Source organism: Oryctolagus cuniculus, chromosome 3 (genome assembly GCF_964237555.1).
Source record: "Oryctolagus cuniculus chromosome 3, mOryCun1.1, whole genome shotgun sequence".
Lineage (NCBI taxonomy): Eukaryota > Metazoa > Chordata > Mammalia > Lagomorpha > Leporidae > Oryctolagus > Oryctolagus cuniculus.
The window spans coordinates 3,949,057-3,975,753 of NC_091434.1; the positions used below are offsets into that span (position 1 = coordinate 3,949,057).

The window sequence follows — 26,697 nt, forward strand, 5'->3', positions numbered from 1 at the left end:
GACGGGGCGGGGTGGGGGGGAGCTCAATGGCGGCTGTGAGCATCGGGCCCACGGCTGGCCTTGGAGGCTGGGCCTGCCAGCTTCCGTGCTGTGGCCTTGAGCAAGGGAGTCCAGACTTCACCACTCTGGACTTCCCCAGCTGCGAATCCGCGGGTGATGGCACCTGTTGAGAATTACGGGCAGACACACGAGAGGCGTGCAGTCACGGTCTCTGACACACGGCTAAGGGTCAGGAGGTGGCCACACTCACCCTTGCCTCTGTGTGTGTGCGTGCCCACACAGGCACACTTGTTTGGCACATCAAGTCAGCGATTCTGGCGACTTCTGGGGCTGCGCGGTAGCCACGCCTACGACATGGATCAGAGCTCCTGCACAGACATGGCTGAAGGGAAAAATGATTCCCACCTGCAGAAAACTTGACTGACCCAAATGAAAGTGAAGGACTGGGACAAAGCTACCTGTTTGATTAGGGAGCCTCACACGAGCTGGTGAGACGCCGCTGGATATGGGCTGGGCGTCTCACTCCTCACTGCCAGGCTCAGACCCTTGCTCGTGGTGAACTAAGACCCACATCTGGGCCGGCGTCGCGGCTCTCTAGGCTAATCCTCCACCTGTGGCGCTGGCACCCCGGGTTCGAGTCCCGGTCGGGGCACCGGATTCTGTCCTGGTGGCTCCTCTTCCAGTCCAGCTCTCTGCTGTGGCCCGGGAGTGCAGTGGAGGATGGCCCAGGTGCTTGGGCCCTGCACCTGCATGGGAGACCAGGAGGAAGCACCTGGCTCCTGGCTTCGGATCAGCGCAGCGCGCCGGCCGCAACGCGCAGGCTGTGGCGGCCACTGGGGGAGGGGGGGTGAACCAACGGCAAAGGAAGACCTTTCTCTCTGTCTCTCTCTCTCACTGTCCACTCTGCCTGTCAAAAAGGAAAAAAAAAAAAAAAAAAAAGACCGATGTCCAGAACCCTCCCACATCTACTCTGGGGGCAGCCATTCCTCACCCTTGCAGACAGGCGCATGCGAACACACACACATGGAGAAAGAACTTGTGAAATTTCCTATTTAGTGAACCTGCGACGACCTGTAGGCCGAGTCTGAGAGGCGCAGCACGAGGGGCACGAGCCTGGTTTACAGCAGGTTTTGCTGAAACAATCACTTGCTGAATTGCGTAACCTTCGTGGTGGGCAGTATCAAGAGCGTTGTGGTGGGAAAAAAACCAACACAAAATGCACCCCTTCCGATGACCCCGGGGGCTGAAACGTCCCAAAGACAGCGCTGATCTGACCCTTTGGGGTGCAGGGCACAGCTGTGTGCCCCCAAACCCAGCAACGCTGCCCTCGGCCCCGCTGCTGTTGAGGGCTCGCCGGTCGGCTGCACGAAGAATTCATCTCCTGTTTTCCTGCAATGGAAATCTCGTTAGATAATTAATGCTTTTCCGCCGAGTCAGACACTAACGGACAGATCCCTTCAAAGCCCACAGCCTCCTGCGGATTAATCAGGAACCTGCACGCGGCGGCCCCGGAACTGAGCCAGTCCTCGGCGCCCGACGTGTGTGCGCAGCGGCCGGTGCAGGCGAGGGGTCTTAAATATTATCAAACATCGTATCATTAAGCAGAAATTAGATGGGGACGAGGGAAGCCTAAAAATCGACTAGGAGTTCGGATGCTCTAAATGGCTAATGTGTCCATTTTTTCACCTGAAGCCCTCTCCAAATGCGGTTTGGCTATTAAGCAAAGCCCAAAGAAAGATAATCAATTCCAACTAAAAGGCACTTACCCCGCGAGGACGGTGTGCAAGGCACTTCAAACCCCTGGCAGCCTGCCAGGGCCCAGGCACCAGCCATCAATGTTGCTGCCTATCCGAGGAGCACAGGGGCCATGCATAATTGACTAGAAGATGGGCTAAAACTGTGCCCAATCAGCGTGAGATCAAAAACGCGTGGAATATGCAGCGCCACTTGATTACACGGAGGTTCGTCCTTCTACTCTCCTCATGAAATCTCTTCAAGGTCCACAGTACTGTAATAAGATCATTACTGTCAAGCGCTACGAATCGCAGGCAATGAGTCTCGGGCTGGGGAGTCATACTTCACAGGCCCCCCTGGCCTCGTGCGCGCGCGCTCTTTTCCCTGTGTTTTACTGCACGCAGGGGCGGCGGGGCGGCGAGGCGGCGGATAACGATCACATCGCTGTGTGGCCACTAGAAAGGCACTTTTAAGAAGCAGCAGAGAGAAATCAGCTCAAGAGAAACTAACACACATTTTTCCCTTTGCTTTTTTTTTTTTGCCCCCTTAAAAAATTAAATAGAATTAAACGGCGTGCAGTGGGGGCTTTTCATGAACTCTGATACAATGTCATTGAAGGTAACCACTGGATGGATTTTCATATTGCGGCAAAGCCCATTACCCCACAGACAAATGGCCAATTTTCTCCATGTCCCATGTACAAAGGAAGCCCAGGATGAGTCGTGCGTGTGAGCTTGGCTGAAGTCCGCACTGCACCTGCTTCTGTCACTGGCGGTACACCCTGGGCTTAGCACCAAGGGTCTGTTACGCATCCGGGATGAGAAAGGGGCGGACGTGAGACGCAGGAGGGGACTAGGGAGGATCACTAAACAAACACACAGCCTATCCAAACCACGCCTTCTCCCGGGCACTAATAACACATCTCACTAAATGAGACTCAGCCAGGGAAGCCGATGGGATGGGATGGAGCGGTCGGGGAGGCAGAATCTGAGGAATGCTCAAATCCGCAATTCAGTAATGCAGAGGAATGACAGGAGGCGGGGCCGGGGGGGGGGGGGCTCCGTCACTGTCTCCTCCCACCAACTGCAAACAGACCTTAAAAACGCTCACCCTTCTCATCCCAAAGATAAAGGAGACATTTGGCCATCCTTAGTCTGAACGCGGAAAGCAGGCTCAAGGCACCTCAGCGTCCAAAACCACGTGCAGAGGGCCGCCCCCTCGGGGCAGCCTGGTCTCCTCCAGCTCCGTGTGTTCTAAACGTCTGGGTGTTTTGTTTGGAGGAATCACAGTGTGTGCTCACACGCACACAAGACGGCAAGTTTGCTGGCAAGGAAGCCATCTGACGATCCTGAACAGTGGCTCCCGAGAAAAGATGGCTAGGAACCGCTGTTCCCAGTTCTTGAGGAAGACGGTGGGGCGTGGTGGGCACAGCCCCCTGCAGGGCGCTGCTGAGGGGGAGGCGCCTCTGGGGGCTGTGGGGCCGACAGCCACCGGCCTGCAGGAGGCTCTGCTCCACACTCCACACCCTGGAGCTGTCTGCAGTTGGAGCAGAGCAAAACGCAGACTTCCGGGTCCAGAGACGGGTCTCCAATGCACCCTCCCGCTGCTGGCCTTGGGCAAATCCCTCAGCTCCCTTCAACCAGCTTCCCCGTTCGGGGAGACAGAAACACCAGCCCCACCTCAATGCCTGCAGGACACGGTGAGCCAGGGTGGTGGGTGGATCGCTGCAACAGCGGCTGACACTCTGGGAGCCGAGGCACCCAACAGGCGAGATCCACACGCGGTTTCTGACCTGCAAGACCGAGCCCAGCAATTGCCTGCCTTAAACGGCACTGAGTGTAGGGGCCCGGACACTAACCCTGCCCCTAGACGGGAACAGAAGAGCTCCTGGTTTTAGGGACCTTCTTCCCCCTCCCCATCATACGCTGAGGCCCTAGGCCCCACGTGATGGTGTTTGGATCGGGCGCCTATGGGAGGTGATGAAGAACGGGGGGAGCTTGGGTTTGTCCCCTTTCCCACCCCCACACACGCTGGGGAATAGCGAGGGAGGGGCCGACTATACCCCAGGAGAGGCCTCAGGACGAAGGCGCGGGCTGCCCTGGACTTGGTCCTCCCAGCCGCCAGGTGTGGTAGAAGAGACGTCTCCAGAGCTCAAACAGAAGGGCAGCCAGGTGGCCTCATTCTCCGGGGCGGCTGCTTTTACACAGGCCAGGTTCTGAGCTGTCAACGCGGCCTTTGGTCTCACAGCGTCAGGCAGAGGAGCGAAGCCTCCGTGCCGTGGACATGGCCGAGTTTCACTACTCTGGGTGTCGGGAGGAAGGGAGGTGCCCTCGACCAGAACCCCTGACTACAGCAGGAAGCCGGTGCAAACATGGGGGGCTGCATGTGGCCCCAACGTCACACAGCGAGCTTGCAGTGTGCATCCACGGAGTCTGTGACAGAACACATGTGCAGGCTACAGTCTGAAAAGCAGGTGCCTTGTGGCACAGCAGGTTGGGGCCACTGCTGGCGGTGCCGGCATCCCATATGGGCGCCGGTTCAAGTCCCAGCTGCTCCATTTCCGATCCAGCTCCCTGCTAATACATCTGTGAAAGCAGAACATGACCAAGTACTTGAGCCCTTGCCACCCACGTGGGAGACCCAGAGGAAGTTCCAGCCTCCTGGCTTTGGCCTGGCCCAGCCCTGGTCATTGCGACCATCTGGGGAGTGAACCAGCGAACAGAAGCCCTCTCTGTCTCTTTCTCCGTAACTCTGCCTTTCAAATAAATAAATCTAAAAATAAATAAGTAAATAGTAGGTGAGAGGGGCAGGCATTTGGCGCCATGGTTAAGTTGCCGCTCGGAACGCCCTGTCCTCCATCAGAGTGCCTGATTCCCGTCCAAGATGCTCTGCTCCGATCCAGCTTCCTGATCACGTGCCTCCTGGAAGGCAGCAGGTGATGACCCTGACACCCACGTGGGAGACCTGGATGGAGACCCAGGCTCCCGTCCTTGGCCTGGCCCAGCCCTGGCTGTAGTGGGCGTTTGGGGAGTGAACCAGCAGATGGAAGAGCCCTGTCTCTCTGCCTTTCCACTGACATGAAAGTGAATTTTTAGAAAAAGCAGACGAGGAGTTAGAATAGCGAGGAAGACAAAAGCCAGGCAGTTCTGGTTCCAGACCCAGCTCAGGGACACTGGTCTAAGAGGGTCACCGTTTCACTGCTGAGGGCACAGACACCTGGAACCCTTCAAGACGGGGACTGCAGGGCGGAAGTGAAGCCCTTCTGAAAGTCTGCCGACCAGGCTTTCCAGGCCAGCTGGACTCCAGCCCCAGGGCTGCTCCCCGGTCCTCTGTCGCGCTGACCCAGCCCCTCCAGGGCCAGGCAAGAGACGGCGCCGAGCTCCGCCACACACACACACTTGAGGCAGGGGCACTGGGAGCGGCTGCGGCTGTCAGAGCCAAGCGTGCTGTGCCGTGAGCAGAGACCCGGGAGCCCGAAGGCTTTGTCCCCTGGTACCGGGCGTCTCCTTGGACATCCCGGGAGCTCAGGATGCCTCAGAGGAAAACTTACCTTACATTCACTTTCAGGCCCGGAGCCCCCTTTCTTGGAGAAGTTCCTTCTTTATGTACCGGGATGTGAACACCTCGCCCCTCTGTGGAGCCTCCCGAGAGGGGCCCTGGGCAGCGCGCGCGCACGGGGCTCCCTGCACCAGCTTGTCCCCCCTCCTCCCCCCGATCTGCTCACCCCGCGGGCTGTGTGCATCCTGAGGGCCACGCGGCCGCGAGTCCCGGGCTCCACGTACTCTCAGAGATACGAACGCTAACCCTTTCTGCTTGCGTGGACTTTTCAAAAAAAAAAAAGTGCCCCAAATCCTTATCTCGTCCGCCGGTTGCACATGATGGGAAATCCTCTGCTCTGGCCGCCCCCACTGTGACCGACTCATCTTTGTTTATTTCCAACCTGCGGGACTCCTACAAAGGATCAGAGAGCGCTGACAGCTTGCGTGTGTTTGTGGCGGCCGGACTGTACCCGGCAGGGCGGCTTTTGAGTCAGCTGTGCCCAATCTACGCTCTCAATGTCTACTGTAAGCCCAGATCTACTCAGTGGCAGCTGGAGGTACAGCCTGGGAACTCTCTTCGGAAAGCGGGTCTGTTTGTGGGCAGTAGGCAACTCCGCCAGGACGCGTGCGTCTCCCACGGCCCACGGCGCAGGGGCCGCGAGACCCACGGGTCCCCTAACCGAGTCCAAACGACTGCATTTTGGGCCTGTTTCCCGAGCAGAGGTTTTCATTCCTGTGTGTGTGTGTGTGTGTGTTTACTTGCACCATAATTAAGGGCTCAGCTATTCAGATGCACCAGCCAACTGCTCCGTAATAAGGGAGTTAATTAAGAAGTCCCTGCAGTATCAGAATGAGTGTTGGTTGCGAAGTTTTCACCGAGCTGACTACGGGGAGTTCTCATTCCCCTTCCTTTCCCAGGTAGCTGCCAGATTTAAACAAAGAACTGGCACTGGGCGCATCGGTGGAACGCTCTGAGAAGGAAATCCAGGAGCGACAAGTGACAGTAACACTTGTCCAATCAGCTCTCGGGAGTCTTCCTACACCCTCCCCTACAGCAAACTCCCAGTAACACAGATGAGAAAGCTGCCCTGACCGTGACAGTTCCTGGGCCCTGACTCCTCGCCAGACCCGTGTACGCCACCGCGCCGTGCTGACTGTGCCCCGGGGGTAACAGAAGATGACAACGTGGTACCAAGACGCCGACAGCTTAGAGTCGGACACAGTGAAGAAGCTCACTGTTCTCCCAGTCGTAATGTGCAGAGTCCCCACATGGCCCAAAGACTGTCCAGACTGCTGGAAGCTGGCACAGCTACAGGCTCACAGACTAACCGGGGGCTTCCACCCAGCGACCCGACCTTTCTGGTAGAGTGCCACGTACCAGTCTTTATTCCCTCTCCAGACTGCCTTCCAGAACACCAACTAATCAACAACGAATCCTCCCGAGGTAGGCGGCAGCTGGCTAGGATGAGTGACACCTGTGGTCCACAGGCCATGGGAAACCACCACCGCATTTTGTGGCCAATTCCGTCACCAATACTGGGGTTCTGAGCCATAACCAGGCAGCGTTTAATGAAAGATTGGTGCTCTCTGCATCTGCAGAGTCTTATTAAATGACATACGTGCTTTGCACTACGTCTTCGGCAGACAGAACAGAGCTGCATGAGGGTTTCACATTCCCTAACTGCTGCAGCTAAGTCTGTGTTTGGGACACACCTGCCTGACACCCTGGGTGTAGCTTCTGACCCCCACGCCACGGCTCTAATCCTCTTGGGCAGAGCCTGTGGACCTGGGCTTAACCTCGCAGTGGCACTGCCCCTGGGGGGCCCTCTGTGTGTCGGGAAAGACTCCAGTGAGCCCAGATTCCAGGTTCCCCTCTGAAGCACTGAAGGGAAACTAAGTCCCAGGTGACCTCTGCAGCTCTGGAGTGGATGAAATCGCTCGACGTCCAGGGCCTCGCCTCTGACTGTCCGGCCAACGCAGCTGTGAGGGACAACGCATTCTCTGCTACGACACAGCCACCCTCTACAAGACCGTCCTCCAGTACTGAGCGACGGCTCAGCCGAGCCCCGGGAGCCAGGGCAGAAGGATGAAATAAATCCCTCCGAGACCTTCGGGACAATCCCCGCGGGTCCCAGGGAGGGGTTGGGGGGTGCGGGATCTCACCACACCTGCTGTATGGTAACACCGGGCACAGCCACGCTGGCCATGCGTTTTTAAAGGAAGATCTTTGCTACACAACTTCTAGATATTGGGAACCATTTAAAAGCCAGTGTCCTCACATGGAATCTGAGAAATATCAAGGAAGCTATTCAGCCGGCCCCACTCCTAGATTCAAAAGCCGCTCCACACACCTCAAAGACTTGCGTTCTGCTGGTGGAAAGGGCTGGAGGCAGAGAATGAAGAGACAGTTCTGTCACCTACCAGCAACCTGACCCCGGACAAGAACGCCACTTAACCTCTCTCTACGTCAGCCCTTTCACTGGGGGAACGGGGAAATTAGCACTGGATGCAAACTTGCATGAATGTTCTCTGGCTAACGAGGACCACCAGACTCGGGGCCACAGAACGGGCCTGCAGGGCCGGTGGCTTCTTATCAGCCGTGCCAGCTTTGCTACAGGACTGGAGAGGACGCTGACAGCCAGCAAATGCCACCATGCAGCGCCAGTGCCGAGAGATGCCATGTTTTCACAGGCCTGGAAATCCTCAGAGCCCAGGAGCTCTCCCTGGCACACAGCCTACACCTGGTCAGGCCAGGAACCCCAGGGCCACGGCGGTGCCACACTGCCAGAGCCCACCCCCTCTGTAACAGCCCAACCACGCTGCTCCCCATTGCAGGGTCAAGGACCCCCGCCTCTCACAGCAGGCAGTGTTTTCAGAGTTCTCTGTGTAACACCAGAACCAAGATCCACTTCCTTGAAGCTTCCGCCCATCAGTCCTGCGGAAATGACCTTGCCGAAGACCGCCGAGAGCCGCAAGCCGCCCTGCCCCCGGGGTCCGTCCACCAGCAGATCACATGACATGCTTGGGCCTGTCCGCTGTCACAGCTGTTCTCCTGCGACGCTCCTGGCTCCCACCACCATTCTTCACAGTCGCATCTGAATTTCTGTTTGTTGGTCTGCACCCAGATGTGAACAACACAGGTGTTTCATTTTTTTTTTTTTTAAAGAATTACCTATTTTTTTTTTGACAGAGTTAGACAGTGAGAGAGACAGACAGAGAGAAAGGTCTTCCTTCCGTTGGTTCACCCGCAAATGGCTACCACGGCTGGAACCACACCGATCCGAAGCCAGGAGCCAGGAGCTTCTGCTGGTCTCCCATGCAGGTGCAGGGCCCAAGCACTTGGGCCATCCTCCACTGCACTCCCGGGCCACAGCAGAGAGCCGGACTGGAAGAGGAGCAGCTGGAACTAGAACCCAGCGCCCATATGGGATGCCGGTGCCACAGGCAGAGGATTAACCAAGTAAGCCACGGTGCTGGCTCCGACACAGGTGTTTTATTAAGAATATCTGGTGCCTCTGCCCAAGTCAAATCCAAGTAAGAATCAAGAATGCCTCCAATATTTTAAGGCTCCCAGTGGTCGGTTAAACAGGAGTATGAGTAGAGGATGTAAGAGTGGAATTCTGTGTGGCAGGATCAGCGCACCCAGCTTCCTAGGGGGCTCTTTCCATCCTGGCTAACCGAGCGGCCACGTGCCTACCTCTGACATTCTCAACCCACAGAATTAAAAAAAATCTCCTAACTGAGTCTGAAAGGGCAAGCAGAGGGAAAATCCCTCAGCGAGTCAGACGGTGAGCCCTCACTTTTTCCTGGGATTCTGGTGGCCAAACTGCTGATGGGACACTCACTTCTCGTCCAGTCTTCCGGGATGGAAACATTGCAGCCTGCACGACGTCACAGAAAGAGCTGCGGTGCCTGCGTGGGAAACTCTGGACCCTACGCAGGCCGCACAGAAGGTCAGGGCAGGTCTACGCCTGGGAGGCGCCTGCCAGGTGGGCGGGGAGCCCCGCGTCTGCTGGCGTGGTGGCAGGCTTCAGCGCCTAAAGTCGGCAGCCTCGGGTGTCGGGCATGGGCACGGCCGGGCACACGCCCACCTTTCTATGGCACATCCGCGCCAGCTGATTCGATGTCATCAGACAGGGAGCGCTCACGGTCTGTGTGGCTTTCACACAGTCACTTTGTGACTCCTTAAATGAGGGTGACAGCCAGTGCGCAGCCCTGAACCTGAACACGTGTCCCTGGTCCCCTCGTCTCTGTGTGACTGCTGCGCCCACGGGGAGACCTCGCAGGGGCCCCGATGTGCTGGCACAGCTCCTCTGCCTACACAGCCCCGCCACTGCAGGAAGCTGCCTCAGATGTCCAATGTGAAGGGGACGCTGGTCTGAACCCGCTCCCGGGGCACTGCGAGGCCCCGGAGCAGCCCACAGGCGGGCGGGGTGACTGAAACGTGGGGAGGGGCTACAGGCAGGCTGTGCAGGCTGCACCTGGTTGTGCTTGCCTTTGCACAAAGCAAGAGTCACAAACGTCAGCTGAGAAGACAGGACACCGACTATGACATGGTGAACCCAGACACGCGACGCGGCCTTGACCCCCAGCCCCGGGGTGAGCAGCCTGCAGGCACGGAGGCCACATTGACTGCACCAGTCAGGGTGGGGTGTGGCCCCACACAGCAGGTGCTTCTGGCCAGATGTCCCCCTGAAGGGCCCCATCAACACTCTGTGGCCAAAGCCTTTCCCAGCAGGACAGATGTCACTCTTCACCACTGCTGCTACGACGCGATCGTCTCGTGCATCCAACACGAGAACACTGGTTTTATCAGCCTGACCTGTTAGCAGGGAGCTGGCCGGAGACAAGCTGGGGAGGAGTGTGGAGAGGAGAGGGTCCGTGGGCCGTTCCGGGCAGCCGGCGAGCTCTGAGGCCCCAGCTCAGTCTGCTCCCAGTGAGCAGTGCACCTGCTGGCTCACGGCTCACAGAATGGTGGGGAACACCGCAGCCCGCCCCACGCTCGGCCCTGCCCCGCTCGCTAACCCGGGCCGTCGGGAGGGGAGACGCCACTTTTGCCCACCCTGGCCCCCGTTTTGCAACTCGCAATCCTGAACACTCAGTTAGAATGTTCAGGAAGGCCGTGGTGGAAACGGAGAGGGAAGATGGTGGGCGGGGAAAAAGGCAGCTCCATGGGCCCCTTGCTGAAGTCAGGCTGTGCCACCCCCGGCGACTCCACAGTGACGCGTGCGACCACAGCCACGCTCTGCAGTGCACCATTCCTTCCAGGGACTTCCGCAGTGCGTTTACGACAATGGTGCGGGGGGTGTGTGCGTGTGTCTCTCTGCACTATCATCTGTGGACTATGAAACACAAACCCGCTGGAGGGAGCCACTCAGGGAGATCCCGGCAGCCGTACCCGAGCACAGAAACTCAGCCGGGCCAAGGGGAACGAGGGCCACGCGTGGCAGCACGGCCCGCGACGTGCCGCGGAAAGCCACACCGGGGCGGCTGTCTCGGTGGCATTCAGGGCAGAGGAGATCCCTAAATCAGGAGCGGACGGTCCTTATCAGGGTGACACAGCATGGCCTGCCTCAGCTGGGGGCCCCAGGCTGCCCAGGTGGGGCGAGACTACGGCACTCGCCCGGCTGACGACGGGGGGACCGGCACTGTGGCCGACCAGCCACGCTGTGGGGCAGCACGAGGGGCCGGTGGTGGCCCTGCTGCAGACGCGCACGGCCCGGTGGCTGCTGGGCCTGAGGGGGCGCGGCCCGCAGCCCTGCAGGGCAGGAATGGGTTTTCAGACGCAGACTCCTGCTCTGGGAGCCCCCGGGGACCTTACCTTCCGCAGTGCCGGACAGGCCGTCGGCCTTGAAGTTGCCGGTGCTTTTCTTCCTCCGGTGCTTCTTTCTGTTGGCGTGGGGGGAGGGGGGCGGGTCGAGCTTGGGGCTGGCGGTGCTGGAGATACTTGGGCTGGAGCACACGGAGTCTCCCAGCCCCGTGTCTGCCACCGGACCGGAAAGGCAAAAGAACGCACAGGTAAGCGCTCAGAAAGGGGGCCGCGGAGACACGCACGCCGCACGCTCCCCCATCACGCGGGGCCCCGCCTGGGAAGGCTCCAGGGTGGCTGGGGCAGGTCCTAGCGGGAGGGCGGCGTTTCAGGCACGAGGTGGAGGAGGCGGTCACGGGCTCCAAGGAGGGTGGAGGTGCTATCATTACCACTCCCACGTCACAGAAAGGGAAACTGAGGCACAGAGTTACATCGCTCACAAAGCCACAGGGCTGGAGTCTGGCTCCAGGGCAAGGTGAAGACCGTGACCCACGTCTCCTGTCGGGGTTTCCACCCAGAGGGCGGCTTCGATACGTCCCTGTCCTTACCTCCCGATCCCTGCAACCTCACCGTGCCCGCTTTCTTCTCCTGTGTCTGGAGGGGAGTTTCCGGGGCACACGACACAGGGAGGGCCCAGCTTTGGCTCTTCCTGGTCCTGTGCTGACCAAGCTGCCCGCCCCACACCTCTCCTCCCTTGAAGCAGGCTGCAAGGGGACCTGGCTCACTCTCACCGCTCCACTCAAGTGCAGCTCTCTCTGCTGCCACCCCCCGTGCCCGCCCTGACACCAACACTCTTCCCCTTCTGCCTGGCCCCCGCTCTCCAGGCCACACATCTGGCCAGTCTCCCCAGATGCAGGAAACACCCCGAGCACGCTCCTGCTTGCAGTGTAGCTGTGGGGGCGGAGGAGGTGTACAAGTTTCAGTGTGGAACAGCGCCTGCCTGCATGGGGCGGGAACCCCCGGTTCAGGCTGCTTTCCAAAGCCCCTTCCCCCATGTGCAGGTACCTCCGCTCTCTGCTGTTTCGTTCTTTCTGTCTCTCGGGCATGTTCTCAGCTCAACAGGACACGTCCACTCCCACCCGTGTGTCTGTCCTGCCACTCCAGGCCTACAAGGCTGTCTCCCAAACTGGCATCTCTCATCACTGAACTCCTGCTGACCCCTCAGCTGGGGCTTCTGTCCTCTCACCACAGCCTGCAGGGGCCCGTCTTCCCTCCAGGGAGCCGTGTAGTGCTGGCTACACGGTGAGGGCATCCAGACATCAGCCCAAGACAGGCAGCCCCAGCAGGGACAGCCAGCATCTACAGGTTCTGAGACAGGCGGCCCAGCAGGGACAGCCAGCATTTATAGATTCTGAGACAGGTAACCCCAGCAGGGACAGCCAGCATCTACAGGTTCTGAGACAGGTAACCCCAGCAGGGACAGTCAGGATCTACAGGATCTGAGACAGGCAGCCCAGCAGGGACAGTCAGGATCTACAGGATCTGAGACAGGTGGATCCAGCAGGGACAGCCAGCATCTACAGGTTCTGAGACAGGCGGCCCCAGCAGAGACAGCCAGCATCTACAGGTTCCGAGACAGGCGGCCCAGCAGAGACGGCCAGCATCTACAGGTTCCGAGACAGGCAGCCCAGCAGGGACAGCCAGCATCTACAGGTTCCGAGACAGGTGGACAAAACAGGGACAGCCAGCATCTATAGGTTCCGAGACAGGCAGCCCCAGCAGGGACAGCCAGCATCTACAGGTTCTGAGACAGGTGGCCCAGCAGGGACAGCCAACATCTACAGGATCTGAGACAGGTGGCCCCAGCAGAGACGGCCAGTGTCTACAGGTTCTAAGACAGGTGGCCCAGCAGGGACAGTCAACATCTACAGGTTCTGAGATAGGCAGCCCTGGTAGGGCAGTCAGCACTGGGCAGAGTGTAGCCACTGCAGGTTTCCAGGGTAGAAGCTGGAGACACTGAGTTTGACAATGCATGCTGTGGCCTCACAATGAAGACCTGACTGGCCTAGCACTCAAACAGTGAGACACCCTGCAGAATCTCAACTTCACATCGCCCCTCTCACCCTCAGCTGCTGGACTTACGGTCGGTCGGCACAAACTCCCTGGCAATGGTGGCCTGCTCTTGCTGAGCCCATGTCACCTTGTGCTAGCTGAGACCTGGCTCTCCCTTGGGGACGCACTTCCCAAGCACCAGTGCTAGGGACCTCCCAACCGAACACACTGTGTAGCTTGGCATCCTCCTTGCCCTGATCACCCATGCAGACCCAGCTTGTCCCCGCCAGCACCAGCTTCCAGAAGCTTCCGTGCATGGCCTCTGCAGCCCACTGCCCGCTGACCCCAGCTCAGCCCCGCTGTCTCCTGACAACTCCAGCAGCAGCCTTAACCCCTACAGGGACCTCACCCGCATCCTGCCGCTCAGCCAGCCTCACTCAGAGTCCCCCTCAGGTGCCAAGAGCAGGAAGCCCTGTCCCCCACTCCCAGGAGGACGGACGCTCCCCTCCGTCCGCACCGTCCAGCATCTGTGCACGGCCCCCTTCTCTCCTCACAGGTGCAGCAGCCGTGCATCCTGTGCCACTGGAGACTCACACCCCCGCCCCGCCTTGAGTCCCATCTGCTCCCTTCTCCCCCCACCTTCCCTCACGGGGAAGCCCCAACTCTGTCCAGTGCTGTGCCAGCTGCACCCGGGACCATGCTGGGGCTGGAGGCCTGCACAGCGCTGAGCCGCAGCCTTGGGGTTTGAGAGGGGCACTCCCAGGGACCCGGCCTGCCTTCCGGTCTGACCACTTCTCCAGCAACCTGGGGACCCCTTCCCAACAGCCTCTCCTTACTCCCCAAGCACCCCAACGATGACCTCACTCTTCACTTCACTGAAAACCAAAACTCAAGAAAACCCTCTTGTTCAAAAGAGGGCAGCCCCCCCGACCTGCACCCAGTGCCCACCGGCTCTGGGATCCCACCCGCGGGGAACTCTTGGTATGCAGTGACCTTGGATCAGCACTTCACGCCGTCTCCAGCCTGCACCACACATGCCAGATTACCTCCTGCCTATAACAGCACTGTGCCTTGATGCGCTGACCACGTCCCTGTCCCACTTCCATTCTGACTTCTGCTCGGCTCCCCACTGCTGTCCATGCTCCCTCCAGTCTGGCTTGCCACAGTGCACGGGCTGCTCACATGACCTTGCTGGGGCCTCCATCTGTGCCTCCCTAGGCTGGGGGGTTTCAGGGCCCCCGCAGCCTCAGTAGCTGTCCCGGATGGGGAGCTGTGAGTGGGTCTCTCTAGGCCAGCAGAACAGAAGCCAAAGGTTTTAGGTCCTAGAAGCCAAAGGAGGGAGCCCAGGAGAGGCCTGCCCCCATGTAGCCATTGTCCCACTCCCTGTGTCCCCCATGTGACCACCATCCCAGCCCCTCCCTGTGTCCCCCATGCGGCCATCGTCCTAGGCCCTCCCTGTGTCCCCCATGCGGCCATCGTCCCAGCCCCTCCCTGTGTCCCCCATGCGACCATTGTCGAGCCCCTCCCTGTGTCCCCCATGTGGCCATCGTCCCAGGCCCTCCCTGTGTCCCCCATGTGGCCATCATCCCAGCCCCTCCCTGTGTCCCCCATGCGGCCATCATCCCAGCCCCTCCCTGTGTCCCCCATGCAGCCATCTTCCCAGGCCCTCCCTGTGTCCCCCATGCGGCCATCGTCCCAGCCCCTCCCTGTGTCCCCCATGCGGCCATCGTCCCAGCCCCTCCCTGTGTCCCCCATGCGGCCATCGTCCCAGCCCCTCCCTGTGTCCCCCATGCGGCCATCGTCCCAGCCCCTCCCTGTGTCCCCCATGCGGCCATCGTCGAGCCCCTCCCTGTGTCCCCCATGCGGCCATCATCCCAGGCCCTCCCTGTGTCCCCCATGCGGCCATCGTCCCAGCCCCTCCCTGTGTCCCCCATGCGGCCATCGTCCCAGCCCCTCCCTGTGTCCCCCATGCGGCCATCGTCCCAGCCCCTCCCTGTGTCCCCCATGCGGCCATCGTCCCAGCCCCTCCCTGTGTCCCCCATGCGGCCATCGTCGAGCCCCTCCCTGTGTCCCCCATGCGGCCATCGTCGAGCCCCTCCCTGTGTCCCCCATGTGGCCATCGTCCCAGGCCCTCCCTGTGTCCCCCATGCGGCCATCATCCCAGCCCCTCCCTGTGTCCCCCATGTGACCACCATCCCAGCCCCTCCCTGTGTCCCCCATGCGGCTATCGTCCCAGCCCCTCCCTGTGTCCCCCATGTGACCACCATCCCAGCCCCTGTGTCCCCCATGTGACCACCATCCCAGCCCCTCCCTGTGTCCCCCATGCGGCCATCGTCGAGCCCCTCCCTGTGTCCCCCATGTGGCCATCGTCCCAGGCCCTCCCTGTGTCCCCCATGCGGCCATCATCCCAGCCCCTCCCTGTGTCCCCCATGTGACCACCATCCCAGCCCCTCCCTGTGTCCCCCATGCGGCTATCGTCCCAGCCCCTCCCTGTGTCCCCCATGTGACCACCATCCCAGCCCCTGTGTCCCCCATGTGCCTGTCTCTCTGGTGACTGGAACTCCAGGCATGTGGGGCCTGGGCCATGTTCTTCCCCAGGACCCAGAAGGGCGGCTGGGGTCATGGCCGTCACGCATTGGTGCTGGAGGGCTGACCAGTGTCTGAGGGCTCACATGGGTCGGGGGAGCCGCTGTGGGGTATGCAGCAGAGACATCCCATCAATTCTGTGACCTAGCTTTATTTTTAAATTTTTTTACAAGATTTTATTTACTTATTTGAAAGGTAGAGTTACAGACAGCGAGAGGGAGAGACAGAAAAGTCTTCCTTCCATTGGTTCATTCCCCAAATGGCCGCAACCACTGGAGTTGCGCCGATCTGAAGCCAGGAGCCAGGAGCTTTTTCCTGGTCTCCCACGTGGGTGCAGGGGCCCAAGCACTTGGGCCATCCTTGACCGCCCTCCCAGGCCACATTAGAGAGCTGGATTGGAAGAGGAGCAGCCAGGGCGAGAACCGGTGCCCATATGGGATGCTGGTGCCGCAGGCGGAGGATTAACCTACTGTGCCACGGTGCCGGCCCCTGTGACCTAGTTTTAAAACTGACCACCAGCACACAAGCACACTCGGGGTCAGACCACCATCCCATAAGTTTCCAGCTGTCTGCAACCCATTCAGGGGTGAACAGCTGAGACCACGAGGGAAGTCCACAGACCCTGACCACAACCTCCCACCCATCACCCCACACTTGCCAGGTACGCTCAACAGGCCAGCCTGTCTTCCTGCCCCGCCCCATCACTGGAGACGGATTTCCAGGGACTGCAGAGAACACCTTTCTCATCTCTTCCCCTTCCGTTAATACAAGACAAGCTCTCCTGGACCCTGCCACTGGCTCAGAGAGAGAAGAGAGGAGTCCTACCACGGCAAGTGTGCTGACTGCACGGAGCCGAAGATGGAGGGAGAGGGAGAGGGACCATGGGCTCGTCCACCAGGCCAACCCACAGCTTCCCGGGCCTCTGCATCTCCTGGCTGGGCCTTCGGGTCCAAAAGGGATGACAGCGCCACCGTGCCAGAAGGCGGTGCAGGAGCAGGGCTTGGCAGGCAGAGAACAGACAAATGTGAGCTCATCCTGGGCCCTGCGTGGAGGCAGCGGTGGAGGCTGGCACGGCGCCGTCTTGTGCTGAGAAAACAAGCGGAATCGCAAAGACAGAGGAGGAAGCTGGACCAGCAGCTGGGCCTCATGTGGCTCCCAGAAGAGGAGGTGCAGGGTCTGAGAAACCGTGCACACAGCACCGTGGGACCCAGGGGCTCCACCGCCCAGCCTCGGCTCTGCGGCCCATGTGGCTGAGGAGGCCCTGCTCCCGGTGGGCCTGGGGGCCCCGTTCTCAGCCCAGTTTAGAGGGCACAGGTTGGGGCAGGAAGGGGCTGCAGCTCACGCTGCAGGTGAGGCTGGGCTCCATCACTCCCTATCCTGCCTCTGTCCCAGTGAGAGCTCCAACACAACATGGCCCATGCCCGTCAGCTGAATTCCCGCTGTCATGCCGGAGCGGGGACAGGAGCGGCCCTGTGACCACACACAGGCTGGACACCTACAGTGGGCTCGGGGGGTGAGGACACAGTATTAGAGAAAGCCAGTGTCCAGGCTGGGGTCGGCTGGGGGCAGGCTCAGGCCAGGAGTGCACAGCCCCGTGGGGGAGCTGCCAGTGAGGAAGCATTTCTTCCGGGGAGGGGGGCACAGGGAGCGGATGTGGGCACGGGGCAGGGCTGTGTCACCAGGAGCAAAAACTGCACATACCAGGGAGCAGTGGCCATGGTCCAGGAAGGCAACCGTGGCCAAGGCACGCCAGGATCTGGGTCAAGGGAGGCTGTGGCCACGGACAGGAGTAGTCTGGGTGGCCTTAGGAGAGAGCTGCTGGATTCTGGTTAACTGGTCACTGAGCCCAGGGCTGCTGGACTGATGCCCCTGGCTACTACCTCTCGCACAGGAGTTAACACGTGCCTGGTTTAAAATACGAGCAATCAGGCTGCACCCGGCACCCGTGCCGTGCCTTTCCGTTCCCTGCCACTTCTCTAGCCTGACAACAAATCCCTCAAACTCAGGAGGCCCCTGAGAGCCCCGCCTGAGACGCTGTCCACCCCAGAACGCAGCCTGCCCCCGGACTGCGTCCGCAGAATCTGTTCTATTTTGTATCAATTATGGGCACGGGGACAGAAGATGACTCCTGACTCTTAGACACGGGAGGGGAGAGGCAAAGATGAAATACGCATGTCAGACTGAAAAAGCCAACGCCTCATTACTGAACACCCAGACCAGCTCCGGCGGAGGGACCGGGGTCCCGGGCGTGTGGTGCCGAGCCGGGAGGGGGCTGGCTGGCCGCCGGCCCGAGTGTTTGGCGTCAGCCATTAGTTCTTCCCAATCGGGCGTCAATGTTCCACACTCCCCCGCCCCCCAAAATACATAATGTGGGTGCTAACGACCACAATCTGCAGCCGCTCCCTCCGAGCGGCGGTACATGACGTGCGAGTCACAGGGGCTGCTCCACTTTTCACTCCGCGAGCTGACAGGCATGACTACAGGGGGAATAAAATAACATTCCGTCCGCATAAATATCAAGCAGCCTGCCTGAGACGGATGGCCAGGAACGCATTCGTAGCCATCATTCCGGCAGACGGGCCCAAGGACACTCATAACTTATTTTACAATCATTTAGTTTCAGCTCAAGTGGAAAACGTGACAACTTATCTCTGCTGACAAGATGCCACATCGAACCTCACAATTAACTCTCGTCCGATGATCTGCCCAGATGATCATTAGCCGGGCCGCTTCTGATGAACTGTCGTGGGGAGCCGGGCTGGGGGGAGCGTGGGCGGCAGGTGTGTGATGGGTTTTTGATATCTGGGCTGATTCTGAGACACACACTTGGGCTTGTGGCCCCCGTGTCCTTGCCGTCCCGGGGGGTCCTTGCTTGGGCAGGAGCCCTTGAACTCCACAGACGTCACTGCTGCTGCAGCTCCTGCTGCCTACTGCCCCCGACGCCTCCCAGCGAGCACGTCCCATCCCAGCAAGGCCAGGCCCCTCCCTAACCCTGGGGTCGGTGTCTCAGGGAGTGGTGGTCCCTGCACTAAAGGGACACCCCAGACCCTTGTCCTCAGGGGCCGGGTTTGGAGGGTGACATTGAGGGCTTGCTATTAGGAGCTCCCCCTGTGGGGAAGCCACTCAAGGCCCCCCACGGGCTGGCTGGCTGTGAATCTTCTGTGTGTATTCGAGACAGGACATGCCCTGCAACTCGTGTTCCTAAGAAGCATCGTGCGTCGGCACGAAAGCAAGAAAACAAAGACAAAAGGACTAAGTCTCCTTTGCTCACGCACACCCCTTAACGGACCTCTCTGGCCGTGTTAGCTACAATGCGTGACTAAAAAAAGAAATTTTTTTTTGTATTAAAGCAATTCAAAATTATCAAAGACAGGCCCATTTGTTGGTGCCGGGGGGGAAAAATCAGCTGAAGTCCAAGAGCTTCTAGAAGACCCAGAGGAAGTCATGGCAGGAACTGGACGCGAAGGCACGCTTCCTTTGATCCAAGGCCAACAAAATAAAGCTCATTTGGGTCTTTAATGAGGCTCTGTTCTTTCTGAGGCTTGGGGAGATGTGTAGGCTGGTAAATAAAGAACAGGCCACCTCTGCCACCCAAGGAAATCATAACATCCCGGGTCTCTGTTGAAAGGTGAGTGTGAAGTGAAGTTCAAAACCTCGCCCCTTCGCACAGTCCTTTTGACGGCTGCGTTCAGCGGGAGGAGGTTTACTTGAATCCTCATCTCTGAAGACGTTTCAGAGACGGGCATTATTGTCCGCTTCTCTTTGCCGCACGCACAGAGGTACACAATGTCACAGGGGCAGCGGGGACACCACGGGGGGCCGGGGAAGATGACAGGTGCAGGGGGAAAGGAAAAGACAACACAGTGCTGGACGGAGTTAGACACGGGGAGGAAAGGGATACAATAGGAGAGCCCCGGCCGCAGAAAATAAGGGGCCAAGAGAGTCCCCCCTCGGCCATTTTTAATCAGAGAGCTCCGTACATTGAGCCGAAGGGAGCTGGAATTTGGGAACTTTGATCGTGAGGTGAGATGAAGCTCTGTGTTATTGCAATATGTTTAGAAAGCCTCAAAAAAAAAAAAAAAAAGGTGCAAATTCTGACCATGAATTATGGGGCTTCTCTTTTCAGGCAATGAAAATGTTCTAAAATTCACTGGTGATGGATGCTAAAAACTACTGAATTACATATTTTATGTGGGCAAGGTGTATGTTGTGTGAATTTTATCTTACTAAAGCTGCTTTCAAAAAAAAAAAAAACAAAAAGAGAGGGCATCCTGTTAAATGCTACAAAGTAATTAGTTGAGGAAGATTAGGAAAAAAAATGCTTGCCAGGACATTCTTGTCTGTTCAGAGCTGGGTGCTGGGAGGGGGCACCAGGTGCACTCAGAACCGGAAGCCAGGGCTCCGTGCTGCGTGGGAGGCTTGGATCCCGTATCACAGGGCCTGGGTTTGAGTCCTGGCTCTGCTTCAGTGCCAGCTCCCTGCTACTCCCTATCCTGGAGGTAGCAGGTGACGGCCCATGTACTTGGGTCCCTGCACCGGGTGGGAGACTTGGTTTGGTTTTCTGCCTGGCCCTGCCCTGGTTTTATAGGCATCTGGGGAGTGAACCAGTACATGGAAGATCTCTCCATCTGGTATCATTCTGCTTTTCAAATAGTTAAAAAAATTTTTTTTAATTAATAATGATTTAAAAAAGAAAACAGCAGCTAAAGTCCATGAGGCTGAGTTGGGGTAGGGGCGCTGACTGGGGGCCCGGTCTCCAGCCGCCTGCCAGGACCAGGCTCTGTGTGGCAGACCAGTGGTGGCCCTGCAGCCCGGCTGCTCCGGGAGCCCCACACTGGGAAGCTCTCAGCCTCTCTGGTGGAGCCGAGGCCAGGCCCCCGGGGAAGCAGCCCTGTTTCCACCAAGCCATCGTGGTTGTGGTTTCTCTGTGCCCACGGATGTCTCTGTCCCCCTTGCTGTCGACCTCAGGGCCTTCAGTGTTTCCGTGCCCACCGGTTCTCCCTGAGCCTCGTGGCGGCCAGGAGGAACATGGCCACGTGGGGCGGTGGCCGGAGGAGGCCGGGGCGGGACGCGCCGAGGAGAAGGGACGCGCTTGGGAATGCAAGGCAGGGCCTGATCCTTGAGAGTCAGAAATCAAATTGTTCTCTAGTTGATTTCCAGCTGAATGCAAGCTGCACCAAGTTTAAATTAATCCGGTGTGCTCTGAGCAGCGCGCTGGCGTGCGGCGCAGCCCGCGAGGTGGAAATGAAATCATTTCAAGAGATTCCCGTTGCTCTCCAGCCTCATCTCTTCTCACATAATCAGCCACAACCATTTCTCAAGTTTGGTGCTTACAGCTGCTAAATCACCCGGGGACCCCATTCCCAGGGAGGGCCGCGCGGGCTGGGCAGCCGGCGAGGGGCTGAGCGCCCAGCGCCTCAGCCAGCAGTGAACCCAGCAGGTTAATGAGAACGCACACTGCTCACCTCTGGGAAACGTCCCACCCCTGTGGGGTGCAGGGAGCCGGCCCAAAGGCCTCTGTCCAGGGTCCTGAATGTGCCGCGTCTGGGCTGCAGCCGGCCTGGCGTGAGAGGGAGGTGTCTGGCACTCAGAGGCCTCCAAAGTGAGAGTTCGGTCCTGAGCATCGCCCCAAATCCCAGGGCAAACATGCTCAAAAGCTTCTTCTTCCTCTTCTTTTTAAATCATAAAGAGCAGCCCACGGCCTGGTTTGCTTAACTGTCTCCCTTTCGCTAGGATGTTTTTCAAATTCTTGACCAGGAAAATCAACACCTCTGTGTGTCTGCAATAGTGGGAACGACTTCTGTAGGGCAGTGTTCACGATGCAGGCTCAAGAAAACGGGCATTGGGGCCAGCGCTGTGGCACAGCGGGTAAGGCCACCGCCTGCGGTGCTGGCATCCCTTACGGGCACCGGTTTGAGTCCCGGCTTCTCCACTTCTGATCTGATCAGCTCTCTGCTGTGGCCTGGGAAAGCAGTAGAAGATGACCCAAGTCCTTGAGCCCCTGCACCCACGTGGGAGACCTGGAAGAAGCTCCTGGCTCCTGCTTCAGACTGGCACAGCTCCGGCCATTGCGGCCATCTGGGGAGTGAACCAGCAGATGGAAGACCCCTCTCTTTCTTCTCTGCCTCTTAAATAAATAAATAATCATGAAAGAAAGAAAGAGAGAGAGAGAGAAAGAAAGACAGACAGAAAGAAAGAGGGCATATAGGGCACATGGAAACGTGTGGCTGCACTGCACAGGGACGGCCTGGGCTCCCCCCGCCCCAGTGGCATGCCAGAGCCTGGGCCCACCATGGCCTGGGGACCCACAAACCGCCCGCCATTCTGCATGCCAGCGTCTCCCCCACCTTCTCCTGATGAAGAAGCTCCAGGAGCACACAGCAGAGGCACAGGGAGGAAGCAGAAAACCAGGCAGGACAAGGGCTCTGCACACACAGAGCCCCGTGGCTGGGGCCAGGCCACTGAGCACAGAGTTCACATTCCCGGCCTGGCCCCAGCCGTGTGGCCCTGGGCTCCACCTCTCACTTAACCTCAACTCCTGCACGGGTGAGACAGGGAACGTGGCTCCAAGAACACTGCTCTCTTCCCCACCTGGGCTGATGGCAGCTGCACCCTCCGCGCCCATCCGAGAGGACACTGCACGCTCCACACTGTATGCTCAGAGTGGTACAACACAGATGGCCAGGGAAGTGGCTGGGTGGACGACTCACTGTGATGCCAGCAGTGGACAGCACTTGTCACACTGAGCCCTTGTCACAGTGAGGGGGACGCCCTCTCGAGGGCTGACCAAGACCACTGTGCGCAGTACAGGCAAGCACAGTAGCAAGGAGTCTAGGCGGGGTCAGGGGGTCATTGCATACTGTGGTCACCTGCCCGGGGGTGAGCCAGATTCTGCAAACAATATCCACGCACCATGGTTAAGGAACCACACACTTTCCATACAGAACTGTGACACACACACACACACCCCACAGAGGCCAAAAGACGAGAGACGTTCAAGGGGGAACGTCTGGCCACTGTCACAGAAGATCAGATGCGCCACAGCTGACGCTGGGCACTGCACAGAGTGGCGACAGCCAGGGCCCTGAGCCTGCGTGTGGAACCCTTCTCAGCCCCGCCCGAGCCTCCTTCCAGACACGGCACCCCTCTGCGCCTTTTGTGTGCTGTGGTCTGGCTCCGCGCATCGCAGGGGCCCTCTGACTTATTTTTTATGTACGTCTCGTGTATGGTCATCGCCCAGCACAGCCTAAGTGCTCAGTAGCGAGAGTCTGTCAGAGGGGTCACAGCAGGGAAAGCCGCTGCCTGCAGTGCCGCCGTTCCATGTTGGCACCAGTTCAAGTCCCAGCTGCTCCACTTCCCATCTAGCTCCTCGCTAACTTGCCTGGGAAAGTAGTGGAAGGTGGCCCATGTGCTTGGGCCCCTGCACTCAAGTGGGAGACCCAGAAGAAGCTCCTGGCTCCTGGCTTCAGCCTGGCCCAGCCCTGGCTGTGGCAGCCATTTAGGGAGTAAGCCAGCGGATGGAAGACCTCTCTCTTTTTCTGTAACACTGCCTTTCAAATAAATTAGAAACCTTAAAAAAAAAAAGTTTGTCAAAAAAGGAATGTGCCCAAACAAGACCATCATGATATAAAGGAAACGTCTGACTTGGAGTTGAGTCTTCTGATGCTGGGTGGAAAACATCATTAAACCTTCTTTTCCATGGGGCATCACACATGACCTTCTGTTTTTGTCTGCAGCCAACTGTGGAAAACATCAGGGTGTTTTCCTGGGACGAAACCTGATGCTTGTTTGCAAACTCTGCTGCGGTGGCTGCAGATTCCCCCCTTACCGTGGGACAGGAGTGTGAAAATGGACCCCTGTGGTCCCGAGCTGTTGCTGATGGTGGTGGCCACAGCCAGCGAGGCCCGTGGCTGCGCCACAGTGCTGCGTGCCTCAGACCCAAACCTCTGCAGAGAGAGGCCCCCGTCCTTCCACCACGGCTGGGCTCTCACTGCCACTGCACCCAAGGGGATGCAGGTGCCTGAGTGGGACTGCTTCGCTCCCCAAGCCCCCAGGTCACACGGAGGCCCTGCAGTCCCCATGGGTCATGCACCCCTGGAAGCCCGGGCAGAAGCCCCCAGAAGGGACTGGAGGGCAGGTGGCAGCCACGCAGGACACCAGGAAGGCGGAGCTGGGCGTTCGCACAATCACGACCTTGACAACACACACGGGCAGAGCCTGTGACACCACGCGGTGACCTGGTGCGCGGCTCCAAACGCAGAGGCTACGCAGCAGGAGGCACTGTTTCAGGCGGCAACCCCCGGCAGAGCAAAACACGTGTTTAGACAACAACGTGCACACCGTGAAAATCTGATGGACAAATCCAACCCCGCCCTACAGCGCTACAGGCTGACGTGTGGACACAGCGCTCCCAGGCATCTGCCTAAATCTGCGCCAGCAGCTGCCTTGGGTACTTGTTTCATACCTGCATAGCCTTCTGACCACATAAACACTTTTGATGAACATCAGGAAAACAGCCCCCAAATGTCAGTGAGAAGATGTCTCATGAAATTGAAAGCAAAAGAAGCGTGAGGGGCTGGCAGCATTGTGACACAGCAGGTTAAGCCACCACCGGCCACACTGGCAGCCCCAAGAGCATCAGTTCAAGTCCCGGCTGCTCCACTTCTGAGCCAGCTCCCTGCAAATGTACTTGGGAAACCAGTGGAAGGTGGCCCAAGTCCTTGGGCACCTGCCACCTACACGGGGGACCAGAATGGAATTCCAACCTCTTGGCTTTAGTCTGGCCCAGCTCTTAGTGTAGTAAACCAGTAAGAGGAAGATCTTTCTCTCTAACTATGTTTTTCAAATAAATAAATAAATCTTAAAAAAAAAAACCAAACAAACAAGAGATGGCTTCTACAACAGCCACTGTAAAAGAGAATACTTCTGTCTCTGGATGTTCTAGAATTTTGCTAACTTGTTGCTAAAGACCACTCACTGCAATGCACTTTCTACGCGGTCCCGAGGCTGGAGGGTCTCTAACTTCCTCTGCCCATCAGCCCACTCTGGTCTCCGACTGGAGGGTCTCTAACTTCCTCTGCCCATCAGCCCACTCTGGTCTCTGATTGGAGGGTCTCTAACTTCCAGCCCACTCTGGTCTCTGACTGGAGGGTCTTTAACTTCCTCTGTCCATCAGCCCACTCTGGTCTCTGATTGGAGGGTCTCTAACTTCCTCTGCGCATCAGCCAACTCTGGTCTCTGATCGGTGCAGCTGAGTGCTGTGACAGCCCCTTTCTTTGGATAAAGAAGGGGAACCACTCAGAGCCCCTGTGTGCTGGATCCTGGGGTCCACTGGTGGGGTATGAACAAGAAACCGAGGCTAGCAGCCGTCCATTTTGACTACATGACTAAACAAGTGTATCTGACATGATCACCAAAGTGTGGCAGACAGGACAGAGGGCTCCCCGAGCCAGACGGCCAAGGGGGCGATGAGGATGGGCCCCTTGCTTTCATCGAAACTCGCAGCTACGACGACTTCTTGCAAAGGGGATGGCAGAGGCCTGCATTTGTCCAGCTCTAAACCCTGCAGGTACAGACACTGCCCAGGGCGGGAAGAGTTGGGAAGCTGGAGTGATGGGGACGCATCTGAAGCCCTGGAATCCCACGGCGTCAGAGACAGGAAATGGCCTGTTTTGTAACTGGTGCAAGCATCGTGGGTGCCGAGGATGGGGCCTCCAGAGACTGTTGAAGGGCACGCAGGCGAGCTTCCACGCAAGAGGCAGTCCGTCCCACTTGTGCTGCCTCCTGGCCTACTGATTCACAAGTACTCCCTGCAACCTCAATCCCACCCTGAAACCACTTTCCAAAATGACAAGAAGACCAAGATGCAAAGGGATGCTCACAACGGCGACTGCTCAAACTCCGGGCAAGGAGAAGCCCCTTTGAAAACCTGCCCCATTCCTTGGTGCGCTGTGGTACCGAAGCCCAGGCCGACCACGTCGCGGTCAGCAAGCGCGCTTGGGCAAAGTCTGCCCCAGGACGGATGGCTCCCACTCGCCCGGGAAGTTGACAGGCGCCGTGCTGGGGGAGCTGCCCCACCAGGGCCTCTGCAGGAAGGAGACGCCATGAGTGATATCTCCATTCAGAAGCAGAGATCAAAGAGCATCTCATTTCCCCAGCGCTCCATTTAAGGTACAGCCTTTAAAAATAATTCAGGGATATTGGCCAAATGTGTCTTCCTTATTTTGTCTTTCCCGCAAAAATGAGAAATCACTTGGCGTGTGAACAAGCTCTGGAAGTAATGACGATGTTTAAAATCCAGGGCTAAAGTTACTTCTGGCGAAGGGCGATGAATAATTCAGCACTGGTCTCAGAGCCGACTCCATCTGTGCCGCCGAAGTTTACCGTACTTACTCCTGGCACTGTCCTGAGTTTGGGCAAAAAAGCTCTTTATTAATTAAAAAGGAAATTGAGTTGTTTGGACGTCCCACGTTGGAGCTGCTGAGTGCATACAGCGTTTTCCTTTTTACTACGCTGAAGATTTTGTCAACCTAGCTCAGATACTGCAGCTGCTGGGGGGGGGGGGGCGGCTTTAAAGTCAAATGAAAGCTAAGACCACACTCCAAGCACAGGAACTCACATTCTGCTGCTTTCCCTGGAGCAGAGCCCGGACGGAAGGGCCAAGGGCGCAGCAGGGCAGGGGGCTCGCTGGAGCCAGGCCTGAGCGGGCCCTGGTTCCTCTTCCCCACAGCTGCCTTCCATCGCTTGGGGGACTGGTTGCAGCCCCCAGCCCGGAGGAGGGGACCCGCTCAGCCCCCGCCCCAAGGCAAGACCTCGCTTTTCCTCTCCTCCAGTTCTGTGGGCCTCCTACCACCTGCAGCTCCCTCGGGCACACGTGCGGCTCGCTGAAGTCTCCACATGGCCCAGGCCAGGGCTGGCTGTTCCTGCTGCTGCCCACCTGGGGGTCTCCCAGCTCAGGGTCCCCACAGAATCGGGGGTGGGGGACATCAGGCTGTCTCTGCAGAAGGGGCAACTGGGATTCTACTGCTAATTTGCGAG

General features: G+C 58.5%; 1 protein-coding gene and 1 long non-coding RNA gene across 18 annotated transcripts in view; both read right to left on the reverse strand.

The window, feature by feature from the left end:
• LOC138849144 (uncharacterized) overlaps nt 1-9,586 on the reverse strand; it is a 31,180-nt gene extending 21,594 nt beyond the window's left edge. The window contains exon 1 of the long non-coding RNA XR_011387547.1: nt 1-9,586. This exon is cut by the window's left edge and continues 19,614 nt beyond it. This is a non-coding gene — a long non-coding RNA (uncharacterized lncRNA).
• Nucleotides 1-26,697, reverse strand: part of AGAP1 (ArfGAP with GTPase domain, ankyrin repeat and PH domain 1) — a 527,130-nt gene that overhangs the window by 114,697 nt on the left and 385,736 nt on the right. For 12 of the 17 annotated variants that reach the window (XM_070071490.1, XM_070071487.1, XM_070071488.1 and 9 more), the window contains one exon: nt 11,095-11,256. The exons of the other annotated variants lie outside the window; for them this stretch is intronic. In XM_070071490.1, the coding sequence (XP_069927591.1) occupies nt 11,095-11,256 (162 nt within the window). The remainder of the gene's footprint in view (nt 1-11,094; nt 11,257-26,697) is intronic. 17 annotated transcript variants of the gene reach the window in all.